Below are 15620 nucleotides of genomic sequence, written 5' to 3'. Positions count from 1 at the left end.
CTCGGTATCCAGAAATAGGACTGTTGACTGGCTTATAGTAACTGTAAATCGTAAATTTACCTCATTAATATTGATATTAGTCACAAAAAGGTCGTCGATGTATCGCAACCATATAACAATTTTCTCCTCCCATACTGTTTTGAAACGGACCTTGAGGACCAGTTCTTCCCAGCTGCCCATATGTAAACAGGCATAGCTTGGGGAAAACCTGGCCCCCATTGCCACGCCTTGCAGTTGACGATATAACAGACTGTTATACATGAAAATGTTATTATTCAGACAGTGTTCCAACATTTGCATAATCATTTCATTATGTTCTTTATACTGTTCCAATCTTCGTGATAGGTAGTATTGTGTCGCATTCAAACCGTTTTCATGTTTTATGCTCGTATAGAGCGCGGTGACATCCAATGCCAACATCCAGTAACCATCTTCCCATGTAACTTGTTGTATCTTCTGTAGAAAGTCTCCTGTGTCGTGCACATATGATTTCAAAGATTTCACATGAGATTGTAAAAAATAGTCAATGTATACAGAAGTTCCTTCTAGAATCCCCCCTCTAGCCAATATGATCGGCCTACCAGGTGGTGTATCCCGGTTTTTATGGGCTTTGGGGATAAAATATAGGGAGGGTGTCACTGGATGATCATTCTTGAGATATTGGTATTCATTCTCGACAGCATTTTTTTGCTTCGCCACTTGGCCAATTTCTGAGAGTATTCTTTATGTGCCATCTTCATAGTTGCCAAATTTATGCGCTCATAACTTTGCCTGTCGTTAAGTTGTGAGTAGGCCTCTTTGTCGTAATTAGTACGGGTGAGCAACACAATATTTCCACCCTTATCGCTTGTCCTGATAACAATGTCCTTTTCTTTACTTAGTTTAGTCACTAAAGCCTCATACTGTTGAGATTGTCTGTTGTACTTCCACTTTTGATTTTGAATTCTTCTTTGAAGTTGTTTCAATTGGTTAGTTACATTCTCGTGAAAGACATCAACCGTGTCCCGAGGCATCACCGGGTTGAAGGTTGACACCGGTTTGAATGGTGTGTTTGGAGCCATTTGTGCAATGTTTTGCGCTCTCTCCTCTACATTGATATTTAGTCTCTGTGATGACTCATACCCTGCCCCTTCAGTTTCCCAGAGTTCAAATAATGCTTTGGACACCGGTGTTCCCAATACTGTCAACTCATCAGAGATCTCCATGTTGTCAGAACCTGCATTCTTTTTTGCATTTAACATAAAGTACTTTCATAACTTGAGTTTTCTCAAAGCTTTGTATATATCCAGTCTAGTTGTTACATAATCAAAGTTATTGTGTGGTGCGAAAGATAGACCCAATTTTACTATTTCTTCCTCCTCCGCAGTAAGTGTAAATGCAGTCAGATTAATGATAGTTTGATTTGCATGATGTCTTGTTACTGCTTGTTGGGCGCCCATTGGCTCCTGCCCCTCTTTTTGTTCTGAAATATTGCGCCTCTTCCTCGCCCTGCGCCTCTGCTGCTGCTTGTAGTTTGTATATTTTCGTTGTAGTTCTTTTGTGTTCTGGGCCGAAGAGTTTGCATTCTTTCGTTGCACAAAAAAACAATTTCCTCTCCTGGAGATGGTTTTGTTATCTGACCTACCACTTCTTTATTTCTCAAATCGGACTCAGAGTCGCTTCCACCAAATGAACTCAAATCTGATATCGATGTATCTATTTGGTCCTTGCTTTTATTGATCCTTTTTGAATTGGTTTGAGCTTTGGTAGCAGGACCTCGCAGGGCATCATACTTTCTAGCGAAAGTGAAGATTTGACCCAGGTCGTAATCATTGCGATCCCTCTGGAATTTGTATGCTTTCCTTTCCATTATCTTCACTTCTTCTTTCTTTAATCTGGCCGTCATTTCACTCGCCAATTTTGCCTTTTCTTCCATCTGGTCGTTTTTTTTCCAAGTCTTCATATATTTCCACAATTTCTTTGAGCAACTGTGCCCTGTCAATGTCCGCGTACTTGATTAAGATTAACACCAGTCTGCGAGATGCTTCAAGGTTACTTTCAGCCCATTCCTTCATGAGATCGGGATTGGGGTTTTCGTAACTGGGGGCCGTTAGGATTCTTAATCCCCTCGGAATGCGGTTGACATTAATATAGCGTTGTAGGGATTTGGATTCCCACCACTTACTTTGTTCACTTTTAAGCTTTTTCTCTAATATTTTGTATTTGTCTCTCAAGGTACTGTTGAAGGGGTTACTTTGCATGTTATTCTGTCCCCGGATGTTAGTTGGAATCGGGAGGCTGTCCGAAAACATGGTCATGGCAGCAGCCTCCCTTTCTTTCACATTGTCGGACGACATTTTGCGAATACAACTTTATCAATATATTAACGGACGTTTATTACAGATTCCTAATATGTAAGAACCCACAATCGTCCTTGCACAACTGCTCTCCTCCCCTGAATACCTGCATTTTGTGAAGCCCTGGAAGTCGGGAGTCTCCTACCTGTATCTCGCGTCCTCCGACCCGAGTCGCGTCGGTCTCCTTCCCTTGCGCGGCATATCACATATATATATATGTCTACAATTGCTTATTGCGAGATGCCACATCACGCAGCCATTCTTTAGGTGTAGTGCCAGATCTCTATCCTGTCGCATGGCTATTCTCTGATTGGCCAGCACCAGTAGTATTGACGTTAGTCTTCTATCTGATGGAGGGAGGTCTTGAACACATTCTAGCAGTGCCCAGAAGCGGGGTCAGTTTGAGATGTCTACTTCTTGTGTCTGGCAGTATCTTTTTATCTTCCCTACGATAAGTTTCTATCTCTGGGCATTGCCAGGCAAGGTGCAGAAAACCTGCCATGGGTCCGCACATCTTCCACAGCATGAGGCTGGTCCGGGGCTACGTTTATGCAGTTTTAGTGGCGTGTGGTATAATCGGTGCAATAATGTAAGTTTGTAGGTTGGGTGACCTCTCCCATGTATGTGTAGTATGCCCATTGTGTATCTGTAATTGTCATTTCTAGTTCTTCCTCCCACTTTTGTCTGGCTGTAGGTGGGTCCACCGAGTCTTCGCCCTGTATGTCATTTTATACACGTACACAAATTTCTTAGAGGTAGGTGTTGTGAGGACCCTTTCTAAAATGTGAAATGTCGGTGGTGGGGTTGAGGAAAATAGCCTCACCTTTGCAGATGGCCTCCTTGAGTTATAGTGTAAAAATATGTTTAACACTCTGTTTGTCATGGTGTAATATTGTCTCTAGTTGCATAAACCTCTCCCCTTGGTAGAGGTCTCCCACGTAGTTTAGACCAAGCCGTCGCAATTATCTAGATGACTGTAGGTCACACATGGGGGGCGGGGGGAATGTTGGCAGCATATATTGAGCATATATTACAGGTAGTTTTGCCGGTTGTTTTGGTATATTCCAGGCGCGTATTGTGCAGCTGGCTGTGTCTACCTCATTATTTGATACCTGCCAGTAAAACAGATTATTTAGGCATCTCCTTCACATTATATTTTCCACTGCTGCTTGGGGTTGGTACATCTTCAGGAATTTACAGTAACGTATACACTGATCCTGGGCACAAAGATAATGCAGTTTTAGATTGGGTGCCCCAATTCGCCTTGTTTAAAGGGTCGTGTTAGCGTTTCCCATTTAAGTCGAGGCTGTTTACCTGCCCATGCAAGCCGTATTAGATTGGATCTTATAAGCATAAAAAAGGCTGTGTTTAACTGGAGAGATATATTGTTGAATACATAAAGGTATTTTGACAGTATCACCATCAAAGCGAGTGATAATCAATCACCCAGCGATAGTGGTAATTTAAGTCACTAAGTCGAGAAATGATCACTGGTGCATTGTTATATTATGGCTGTGTCACATAGAGAATTACATCATTCGCGTAGAGTTAGACCGCTCTATTTATGATGCTGCCGTCTTGCAACAACCTGCTCCATCGCAAGGACAAAGAGGATAGGTGAGAGTGGGCAACCTTGTCTTGTCCCTCTTGATATCCGTATCAGAGCTGATGTCATTCTGTTTTGTTGGAATTACGCCACTGGGTTTGTGTAAAGTAGAACCACAGCCAACGCGTTTCGTTCTCAAAAGAGAACTTCTTTAGGGCGTTTGTAATTTCCACGGAATGATGGATGTAATACTTAAGACGATATAGTCCTTATCCAAAATGACATTGTCGTCCAGTGCTTCTAAATCAACTTATAAGTTGAATATGTTGTTATCATTCAAAGATCGATATTATTATCCCATATTGTGTAGTGATATGATAATCACTGTCAAGTTCTCCAATCCATATCTACATTAGGCCCATCACGCACAGTGTCTAGCAAAGGGGCTCTGTTGTTCCAATCGATTTCCCATCGTTTCAGATCCCGCCCGTGTTTCAAACGTTTTTATTATCATTTTAGCCACAGTGACGCTGCAGCACCAGGGAGGAGGGGAGAGTGGTGGGCACTGCTATATGCTCATGTGGGTTGTCATGTGCCTCTCACTACCTAGCTGTGTTGTATAGCTGGGTGAAGAAAGCAGCACAGGCTCCCACTCTATATCTGAGACCCGAACCAAGGCGCTCAGACCAATACCAGTGCTGCTCACATGCTGGGAATAGCAGTCCCAGCATGTGAGCAGCGCTGGTATTGGGAGTTGGGAGCCTGCTCAGTGTGAACCAGGTTCCTAACATGAGCGCGAGGGTTGGGAGGAAGGCGGCGGCCGTCGGAACAGGTATTTATTTTCTGTGTTCCCTCCTCCCCCACCCCACTAATTCACAGTACCAGTGGCCGCTCCTGACTATGACTCTTATGAATCTCCTCGTGTACCTCTTGTAAATGTTATCACATAATATTTAAAGCGCTCTGATACCTTTGAGTCTAGCTAACATATAATAACAAGTGTAGGCAGGGTGAAGCTCTCTGACAGATAAACACAGTTGAGAGAAATGTGTTGGCTGTCTAGTGAAGTTCAATTTTTGAAAATAGTTCTTTCTTTAGAATACTTTTTTTTATTTTTTATTTGAGATTTTATGTAGTGCGGGCCAGACCCAATGAATAACAATGAATAACAGAACACTTTTACAAAGACCAAACAGATGGTAAACAATAACCTGTCATTTGCACAGGTGAAAACATATGGGAACTATACCAAGTCGCAAAACATATGTCAGAATGTGAGCTCGAACATTATAAAAGTTCAAAAAAAGAATGTAAATAGAGTTGCAGTAAATAGAATTATATAAAGCTTCTTTTTGGAAGCAGTGGATGTCAAAGGTTGATGTTTCTTGGAGGGAACTGCATTCCCACATCTTCTGGGTGTACAGTGATGTTCCTTTTCTGGTGAGATGTTTTAATGACCGACTCTAGGACAGGGCAGCAGAGTTGGTAACTTGCCTCATGATATCAGGACTACCCTGGTCTTGAACTTTCAGCGAACATCACATTGCAGTGTATGAACTGTATGATTATATTAATATTTACATTTGTATTGTAGTGAGGCAAATTAAAATGACCAAGGTGAAGTGTATAAGGGGGAAGCACAACAATATTTTGACTCAATGTACCATAGATGTTCACTTTGCCTCAGTCTTCCACGAAACAGCAAATGGATAGTTTCTCTCTTTTTTGTGAAGCTATATGAAACTTTTTCAGTCTTTATTTGAGGTAAAAATGTCATTCAGGTATAAAATGCAGTAAAAACAACAGTGAATATTGTGTAATATTTTACTTAAGAATATTTAGAGGGTAGGTTGCGGATCAAAATGGCAAGGAACCGCTCTCAGAGGTAACTTTGTGACATTTCAATTATCTTTCCTTTTTATCTCTAAAAACTTCATTATTCTTTAGGTGGCCTTCATGGCATCCATGGCAACGCACTTTACAAACCTCAACAGCGGAATTATCTTCAGCAGCGTGGAGACCAATATCGGAAACTTCTTTGATGTAATGACGGGCAGATTCTCTGCACCAGTGACAGGTAAGTGCCTTTTTTCATTGTCATTTTCAGTATGTATAAAAAACTTGCCTTTTCATGACAAGAAATGGACCATTTAGTAAACATGATCAGTAAATGATGCAATTGGAGATGTTGCCTGCAAGAAATTGAGTTATTACTGTGGCAACAGGTTTAGTCAGAAGACAATTTGGCACAATGTAATCCAAAATCCCACAGTTTTGCTTACCTGGAAAAAAGTAATCCATTTGTGTGGCTCTATGCCTCTTATTGAGGAAGTTTTGTTATTGTGTAAGATGTGGTTGCACTACTTTCTGCATCCCCAAGCGTGTTTCCCATTCTTCGTCCTTGGCTGTTGTGATGAATGCATAAAAACATTTCCGAGGCCCTCAGCCATTTCTGCCCAGCACTACCCATCTCTCTACCAGTCTGATGTGGGCCTTGTTGTGTAGTGATGTCCCTTCTGAGTCCACCTTAGTTCTGCCTTAGTTTCGCGTATTAGATGTTTTAGGTTGCTTGTTCTAGCACAGCCACACAAAACACGTTTGTTTTTGTGTCATTATTTCAGAAATACGTTTTTCTATTCAGTGACTCTTCCCGAGATTTTGTCTGTACACTTCACACAAGGACATTTAGAATACATAACACCATGTTGTACTATTTTCTGCTCAGTCAGCAACAGCTCTTAATGTTTTTGCCATAACACAGTAGTCTAGTTACAGCTTCCTAACACAATAGTGTTATCATATAAACTGTATTTTGTCCCTTTGTGGGCAGAGAGCAGAATTCTGGCAGAGAGACTTGTCTTGAAAACGATCACATGCCAGGTATGGGTCTGTTGCTAATCCCAGAGATCTCTAATATATCCCTTTACTTACACAGTAAGAATAGGCCTAGACAGAATGATACTGTTCCATGGTTGGGTTGCTCATTATATACAGTCTGCTAGTAATGTTGATTACGTAGGTTTTGTTGTATTTGTCTACTAATCGGAGCACATCTGCTTCATAATAGACTATGATAGTTTCAATACATATATTGTAAACTTCTATCATGTCTTTCCTTTGTTTACTAGGAGCATGCATAAGTGATAGACGAAAGGCGATGATCTGTTTCCATGGTTCCCTAGGGGACTAGAGGTTGTTCTAGGTTTGCCAAAATCACCTGTTACTCTGGGAAGGTTAGAAGTTCAGGTGAGGAACTGTGTGCTAGCCCGGATTTGGGTAGCTAGGTACTGATGTGGTAGAGAGACACAATTCTGTTTAACAGCAGAATCCCTGTGACAGTTGTGTTCCTTGTGGTGGGAGTGTAAGTGTGCCCTAGAGGTGAAGGAATATGGCTGCATACTGGCTGTTCTCAAAGAAACCTGTTAGTGTGACCCTTGCATACGTCTCCCACATTTAGACCAACACAAAGCTTGTATAAATGCAGGCTATCTATGCCTTCACTGCTCTGTAACTGTGAGATGGTATAGGGATGAGGCTTTAGGAGAGTAAAAGGTTTATTCACAAGAACATGTAAATCTGGCTCTGCCCACCAACAGGCTTTGATGAGTAGGGTCTCATTGTATGAGCGGTTTCCCAGTGGTGGAGCTTATCATTCATCCACTCTGCAGGCTTCCATAATGCGGTAGTATTTTCCAGTCTTCATCAAGCTGAAGCTATCACCCCACTATGTAACAGACAATGAAGATTCTGCAACTTGGCCTGTGTTAACTAAATCCGCACCAGTTTTTACTCAGAAGACCAAATAAGCCTTTTGTTGGGATTTCTAGCGGAAATGTGTAGAGAAGGCTTTGAATGTGGAGTAGTGGATGACTTCACTGTAAGGGGAATGTGGAATGGGATGTTTGAATATAGGCAGTTGATATTTCTCTGGCTGCCCTGCTGGTTGTTCTTTCCTCTATAGGAATAAACCTACTTGTTCCTGAGCTCCACGACACCTGTGTCATCATTACCTTGGACCTTTCACTTTATCCTAAATCCATCGTCAACCATCAGAGCATGCACTTGCATCGTTATGGACATGTGTTCCATAAAGTTCGGTTCGTTGTTGACTCGATTCTATTAGCTATCTCAATTGCTGTATTCAGTGGCAGATTTTCAACTGTCAACAAGTATTCCCGCACCTTTTCACTTTTGGATTTCTCCACGATTTGATCACGAATAACTTCATCCTTAAACATTTTAAAGACACACGTGGACGCCAGTACCCTTAAGTCTTTTACAATATGTTCGACTGATTCACTTCGAAGTTGATGCCTCCTAAAATGTTTATGACGTTCCATTATGAAAGTTATTTTTTCTTAAATCGTAAATCCAACACTTTAATGGCTGATAATTATTAATCTACAATGTCACCTTCTCCCAACACAGTTGACGCTGGTAGATGTTTTAATACCTTTCTCCCCTCTGTCACCAAGGAATATTGTAATATAGCAAATTTCTTCTTTTGCGTAAATACATCTCCTACTATTGCTACCAAATAAGCTTCAAACCCTTCTTTCCATTTCTCCCAGTATATAGGAGGAGAGCCAAGAAATTCTAAAAATGCAGGTGTGGGAAACATAACATGATGGAAGCTGCCACCACATTGATACTCACCAATACCCTGTTGCAAGTACTCAAAAAAGTAATCCCTAGACCCCTGGTCAGTCATGTTTGTGATTCTGGTGATGCAAACTGTGCAAGATATCCTCCTCTACCTGGTAGGCATAACAGTAAAGCCACCTTTTTGAACCAAGCTACTACTAGGGTAGATGAGTATAAAACACATCCTTACTAGTTAAAACAATATCCTGAATCCAGGTGCAGTTAGGTTGCAAGGACTCATGTTGTATTTGTGTACATGGTTCATGGTGCAAAAGTACTTGTACCTTTAAACTAGAATGTTGTAGTGCTTGTGTTCTAGCGTTCTTCTGTACTATTACTCTGTTGGGTTCTCTCTGGAGTCAGTTGTTGGCTGGCTGGAGAGGGAGCACCAACTTCAGTCACTTGTGTCCCAGTAAAGTACCTATTTTAACCCTCTACTGGCTCCTGGAGGTGTATCACAAGATGTGCGACTACTCTCAACAAAACGATTCGGTCATAGAGAGAGAGAGGTTGGCAGCAGTATGGGGAGTACTCTCATGTATGTGTGGGGTACCAAATTTCTGTTGAGAACTGACCGTAAGCGCTTAGTTAAAGTTTTCTTCCAGACAGGGCTGATAAGGGTTCAGCAAGATTGGCGAGATTGTCAGCCAAACTTCAAAGCTTACATGGTAACTGTTTTTCCCGGTTGTCTGTTGATTGGAGAGACTAGTTGATGGACCGTCAATTTCAAATTCTGATTGTGATGGGGCTGTTGCTACTGTGGAAGATGTTGTCATGGTAGGTGAGGGAACGTTTATAGCTTGAGTGGCATCAGGAGATGGAAGCTGATGAGGTCCTCAAGGAGGAGGTGCATATGGTAAATCAGGGAGGTAGAAGAGAGAGTTGTGTGGCTATCTCTGTGCGGCCGTTTGTCAAGGTTCTGGAGGAGGTATCGCTGTGTGGCAAAAATGTTTTAATGAGGGGAAATAGATTCATTCCACCCTTTGGCTTAGGAATTGACCCAAGAAGGACATGTGGGGCAGACTTTAATCCAACGGCGTCTTAAAATCCAGTTTTGGTGGCCAGGTATAGATGAGCAGGTGGTAGCTTGGGTTGAGAAGTGTATTGTGTGTAAGGAAGGAGAGAAGAGGTTGAAGGCGGGCCCCAAAACCAATATGGGACATATTACTGATCCGGGCAAGCAATGGCACAGTATCGGTTTAGACTTTGCTGGTCCCATGGATGAATTACCATTGGCAATCAGGTTTGCCATTGTAGTTATAGATTTGTTTTCAAAGTGGCTGTGTGTTAAATTTGTGAAAGAGATTACTACATAGACCACCATCAGATGTTTGGGTAAGTTGTTTTTAGAAGAGGGTGTCTCCTCTGTACTAATTACAGATAGCGGGGCACAGTTAGTCAAACATCAAGAGTCAAGACTGATTTGTATATGGCTGGGTTTAAACTGGAATGGCACGAGGAGCAAAAGAACAATGGATTTAGGCCCAGATCTCTATACAGGAGTCAATGTTTGACATTGTTTAACATTCTGTCTATCAACTGTTATTTTTGCATTTGTCACCCCGAGTGTGACGGGTATGCCTACACGTAGGTCCTGTGCTCTCCATGCTACTTGAGTCAATCTGGCCATGCTGATGAGGGGTGATACCTTGAAATCAGTCCCAGGATGATTGTTTCCAGTCCAGGGAGTACCTTGCCTGGCAGTTTGGGCTGGGCTGTTCCCATGGGGAGAAGGGTCAAGACCTATTTGCATATGGCTGGGTTAAAACTGGGATGGCATGGGTGCAAAACGATGGATGCAGACCCAGATCTCTGTACTGGGGTGAATGTTTGACATTGTTCATCATTCTGTCCATCAACTGTTCTTTTTGCACTTATAGAAAGTTGGCTTTGTTCTGCCCATAGCCCTTTTTTTGCCTGTACCTGGTCTGGGTCTCATGACTCGGTGCAATTGACAGTTAAACCTTGTGAATTCCTCCCAGGGAGTCACACACTACAGGGAGTAGAAGTGCCTGAGTGGGCCATCTGCTGGTAGGATGGGGGGAGGGGTGTGAAGCAGTGCACAGCCGCACTTACACCTGTTAAGCCTATTATCTGCCTACTCACAAAGGGCCCAACAACCCTGCATTGTCACTAACTTGTAGCCAGGACAGGGGAGGCAGGAAATTCCATGCACCTCAAAGCCACTGTCTAGAAACGTCTCTCTCTTTACAGAAGCAGGGCACCAGGGTATAAAAGAAGGACATCAGATGCCAATTTTTCAGTACACTACTGGACCTGTGGCTACTTTGCCAGGGAGAAGGACTGCCACTCTGCTGGACTACTGCTCCAAAAGGAACTGTTTCCCTGCTGTGCTGACCTTCTGCCCTCGTGCTTGGGGAAGAAGAACTGGACCTGCAACTTTATCTTGAACCCAGGACCCAAATGTATAGTCTGTTGGCTTCCTGGGCTGAACCTCAGCACCATAAAAAGCTCCCCAACTAGCTCCTGGACCAGCTGTAACAGGTTCCTGGCCCCAAGGTGCTGCCTCTTAGGTCCAGGACCCTTGGTGTGGCTCATGGGCTCTTGAAAAAAAGCTTTTGGATTCTTCATGACCACAAGCAGGCCTGTTTGAACCTGAACCGCACCGCTCGCACTGAAACTCATTACGAGCTGAGGTCAGCCCAGCTCTTAACAAAGAAAGCATGGATCGTCCGCAGAGGATTGCCACAGTGAAGCTCCAGCCCACTGTCCCTGCAGCTCGACCTGCTCTTTGCGCCACGCTGATCGCTCTTCTTCCTCCCTGTGACCCTCTCCAATGCAAATGGGACTCTTGGCACAAAACTTGAGAAGGTGAAACTTAAGCAGGACTAATCTGGGACTGTATCTAACCTGTGCTCCATCGTGGTTGGCCTGAACATTTGACTTTCACCCAGTCCAGTGCGACTACATAGCTGTGGGTAGGCGCTTTCTGCTTTTAGGCGCTATTTTAACGTTTATTCTTTCCAAATAACTCTGGTTCTACTAATTGAATTTTTATTATTTTGATCTTGTTTCATTTAATAAATTGAGCTCTATTTTCTAATCTGGTTTGGAAACTTTTTGTGTCGTGGTTTCACTGTCTTACTATTTGAAGTGTTGCACAAATACTTTACAACTTGCCTCTAAGCCTCACTGCTCTATGCCAAGCTACCAGGGGTATGAGCACAGGTTAATTTGGGGTTTGCTTGTGCCTTACCTTGCTAGGATTGTGGTTGCTCGTGAGAAAGGCTCGCACCCCAGTAAACCAGTAATCCGATTTCTAAATTTCTAATAATAACAATAATAGTATTATTACAGAAACAAGAGGACAGAAGTTTAGTGGCTTGAAGTATAATATAAGCTTTTGTTCAAATATTCTGCCCAGACTATGATTTCGACTAATTTTGACTAATTTGTTTGTTGAGCATCGAAGGGAGGCCTGATATTGTAGGGCATGGTTTATCAGCCATACTTCCTGTAAGCAAGAGCATAAGATAGAATGAGAGACAGTTTCAAATGCAGCCAAAATATTGGGAAGGACCTACTTAGCTGCCTCGCCTACATCCAGAATGTCTTCAAAGGGTTCAAATAATATTAATTATTTTTCCTGGATAGGCCGGAAGCCTGCTCGGTTAATTGACGCTGATCCGGGAAAGAGAAAGATGTAAATTCACTGCTGCTTTATGATTTTAGGAATATGGGACCACAATCGGAGCAGATTGATGTATCTATAGCTGTATTAGCTCTGGGGTGGGCGGAATTTGCGAAATTCACTTTTGCAAACTATCGCAAAAATGTTAAAAATCTCCGCAAACATGCGGAAATATCGCAAAGACGCGGAAGTTTTTTTCCCGCCCGTTCGCGGTATTTTCTGCGTGATCGCGGCTCGCCAACTTACCCATGCGGTTGCTCACGGGCGCGAGATCTCAATCATCTCATACTCTCGCGGTGCATGATTGTGAGAAGAAACATGTGATCGCGCGACGAATGACGTGATCGCGTGACAAATGACGTTAATGCGGGCGCGAACTGTCGCGAGACAGCGCAAATGGCTACCAACAATCCAACATCTCGTGGAGAACGCGACCGGATCGGGAAAACTTGTCGGCGAACGCGGGGATTCAGGTAAGGCGATCGCGCGCACGCGAGAATGTATTTTTTTACAGCGCGAGCAAGAAAAAAAAATCCAGTAAGATGCGGATTGCGGAAATTTTTACATTTTCGCGCTCTCCGCGGAATGCGGAAATGTCAAATTATCGCAATTTCCGCGAGCGGAACGGAATTTTAGCCCAGGCCTAATTAGCTCTTGGAATTTTTATAAGAGGGGAAAACATTACTTGAGTCTAGAACGTAGGAACTGTAAAAGATGTAAGTGAAGAATTTCATATCTGAAACAGATGGGTCGTTAATGAGTCAGTGGAAAGCTTTAAAATTGGTGTAAAACAGGGGTCAAGAGAGACCCAGAAGTTCAAGAATTTATTTTGGGACCTTTATTACGAGTGGCCTGCTGTAATACCCAAAATTCCACCCCGATTTACCGTTTCAGGTGATCATAATATTTTGGGGGGGAAGGTGGGTGAATGGGTATTTTAAGATTTGAATATGTTTTCCACAGTATTTTACCTGGAGACAAAACCTACCTGCAGCAGTTAACTCCAGATGAAATAGCATCAAAATGCAGAGATCACACACAACTTGCTATTCAGAAAGAGCTACTAAATACCGATTTATGGCAAAAATATACCAGATTCTACAAGCTTACTTAAGTTATTGTGTCATTGGCATTTGGCTTGACCCCAGAGGCAGATGCAAATCAATGAAGGGCAAGGCTGAGGGAATCTGGCAAAGGTCAGAGCTGACTAAACTAAAAATGCAGCAGCACCCCAGAAATAATAGATATTAGTTGTGTAGTAGGTGATATGGTTAAGTCTAAGAAAATGCTCATAACAGCACAACTTTTTAATGAGTGTACTGGAAGGGGCTTCTTCGCCTGAAAACTGTTTTACTTGAGACGAATAGAAAGGAATATAAATAGTTATGTAAAAGCCCATTTTGACCCCACCACACATGTGGGCCTGCCTACCGTATTCCGAGTGTGGCCGTCGGACTGCCACAGGACCACCACCTCCACCAGGATCTGGGTCCCGCAGCTGTGGTGGCATGGAAAGGGGCAGGAATATGGAGGCGGCGCACATGCTTGCACTGTTTCCACCGCTCATTTCATGGTGGTGAGCCCACCATGAACAGGGTGGCGAACATGCAAGTACAGGGCCCTAACAGGGCCCATGGGTGAATTTGCCCATGGGGGGTGATGCGGGGGAGGTGGGGCACATGCTTTGCCCCCCTATATTGCAGCTTTGTTCCTGCACTATGTGGCATGCGCTACAGGATGCATGCCACATCATCCAGGAATGTGCAGTAGGTCTGCATGTCAGGCTCTCCTATGAGCCTAACAGACTGCCGCCATTACACCGCTGCCCTGGATTCAACAAGAATTCTGCAGGCAGGGGCACCACCACTTGGCGGTCCTCCTGGGAGCGCAGCAGTGACGGGCCTACAGGGGGACCACCAAGCTCGTAATTGGCCCCTAAGAGTTTATTCACAATACAGTGTGAGTATAAGAGAAAATAGCTTTGTGACTAACACTTAAAACAAGCTTGAGTTTGAGATGAATTGTTTGTTATTAGATGTATTCATTGAAAATACAAGAATATATATCCACAAAATATAGTAAATCTAAGATGCGTTTACCATGGCCAACAGCATGGAGTCAATCATATGTATTGGCTAGCCGCTAGATAAAAATAAGAATGCAAGTACCTTACAGATGCGAGTTCCGTGACTCACAAGGTTATCTTTGCCGGGATCCCCAAATTCAAGTACATAAAAAAAATGATACCTTCTATACTGGTTATTAGCTTTTGTTAGAAATGGGGGTCTCTAGTTGTCAGAGGTAGGTACCTTTGTCCAAATAGAGACCCTTGCTTCTTGTCAGGGTAAGGCGGATACACACTTTAGATAACCCCTGCTCACCCCCTTGGTAGCTTGGCACGAGCAGACAGGCGTATCCCAAAGGCAATGTGTAAAGTATTTGTACCAACACTCACAGTAACACAGTGAAAAACACCACAAATGGACACCACACCAGTTTAGAAAAATAAAATATCTTTATCTAAACTAAACAAGACCAAAACAACAAAAATCCAGCACACAGTCCTTTTGTGTTTGGGACTTCAGAAACAGGAGGCCAGCTCTTCTCAGGCCCTTGGAGACTTTTCTTCAGATGGACACAGCACACAGCAAAGTCCTTCTTCAAGAAGGGCACACAGCACACAGTAAAGTCCCTTGATCCTCTCCTCAGCAGAAACAGCAAACTGCAGGCCAGCCCCAGACACACAGCAAGGGCAGTACTTCTCCTCAGTCTCTTCAGCTGTCCTCTTTGGCAACAGGTTCCTCTTGATCACAAAGTAGCCTAACATTTAGGGGTTTCAGCTCTCATATTTATACCCAAAAGTCTTTGTTCTCATTGTGTGAGGGGTCCTGGACCCGCTCCAAACTAGTTCTGGGTGCACTGTGCCAGTGCACAACTTCTTCCTTTGTCAGTGTGGGCCAGGGTTTTCAGACGCACCACAGGAGGTGGAGCCAGCATTGTGGAAGGCAGGCACAGCCCTATTCAGGCCCAGGTGCTACGCCTCCCACCACTCCAAATGCAGATAGGTCTATTCAGCCTAGTGCTGACTCACCCAGACACCTGAAGCCACCCCAGCCCCTGTCACTCTCAAACCAGACAGTCAATCCACAAACAGGCAGGGGCACACAGAAAGGTTGAACAAGAAAATAGCCACTTTCTAGAGTGATATTTTCAAACACCGAATGTAAAAACCATCCTTCCTAAAAGATGTGTTATTACATTCTGAGTTCAGGGATACCAGATTCCAATTTTCTATCTTGCTCCTATGGGAAGATATGCAGGTAAACATGTTACTCAGTATTCCCCATTCTGTCCTATGGGCAAGATAGCATTTCAATAATGAAAAACGAAATTGGCAGTATTTCACTATCAGGACAATTTACCCACATTAGTACATTTCCTA

At 43.2% G+C, this 15620-nt stretch overlaps 1 protein-coding gene across 2 annotated transcripts in view; it reads left to right on the top strand.

The window, feature by feature from the left end:
- The window catches only part of C1QTNF3 (C1q and TNF related 3), a 561277-nt gene that overhangs the window by 510712 nt on the left and 34945 nt on the right, over positions 1 to 15620 (top strand). For both annotated transcript variants that reach the window (XM_085630879.1, XM_085630889.1), the window contains exon 4: positions 5830 to 5959. In XM_085630879.1, the coding sequence (XP_085487005.1) occupies positions 5830 to 5959 (130 nt within the window). The remainder of the gene's footprint in view (positions 1 to 5829; positions 5960 to 15620) is intronic.

Source organism: Triturus cristatus, chromosome 2_1 (assembly GCF_964204655.1).
Source record: "Triturus cristatus chromosome 2_1, aTriCri1.1, whole genome shotgun sequence".
Lineage (NCBI taxonomy): Eukaryota > Metazoa > Chordata > Amphibia > Caudata > Salamandridae > Triturus > Triturus cristatus.
Note: the sequence above shows the minus strand (reverse complement) of the source record. Positions and strands in the feature narration are given on the sequence as shown.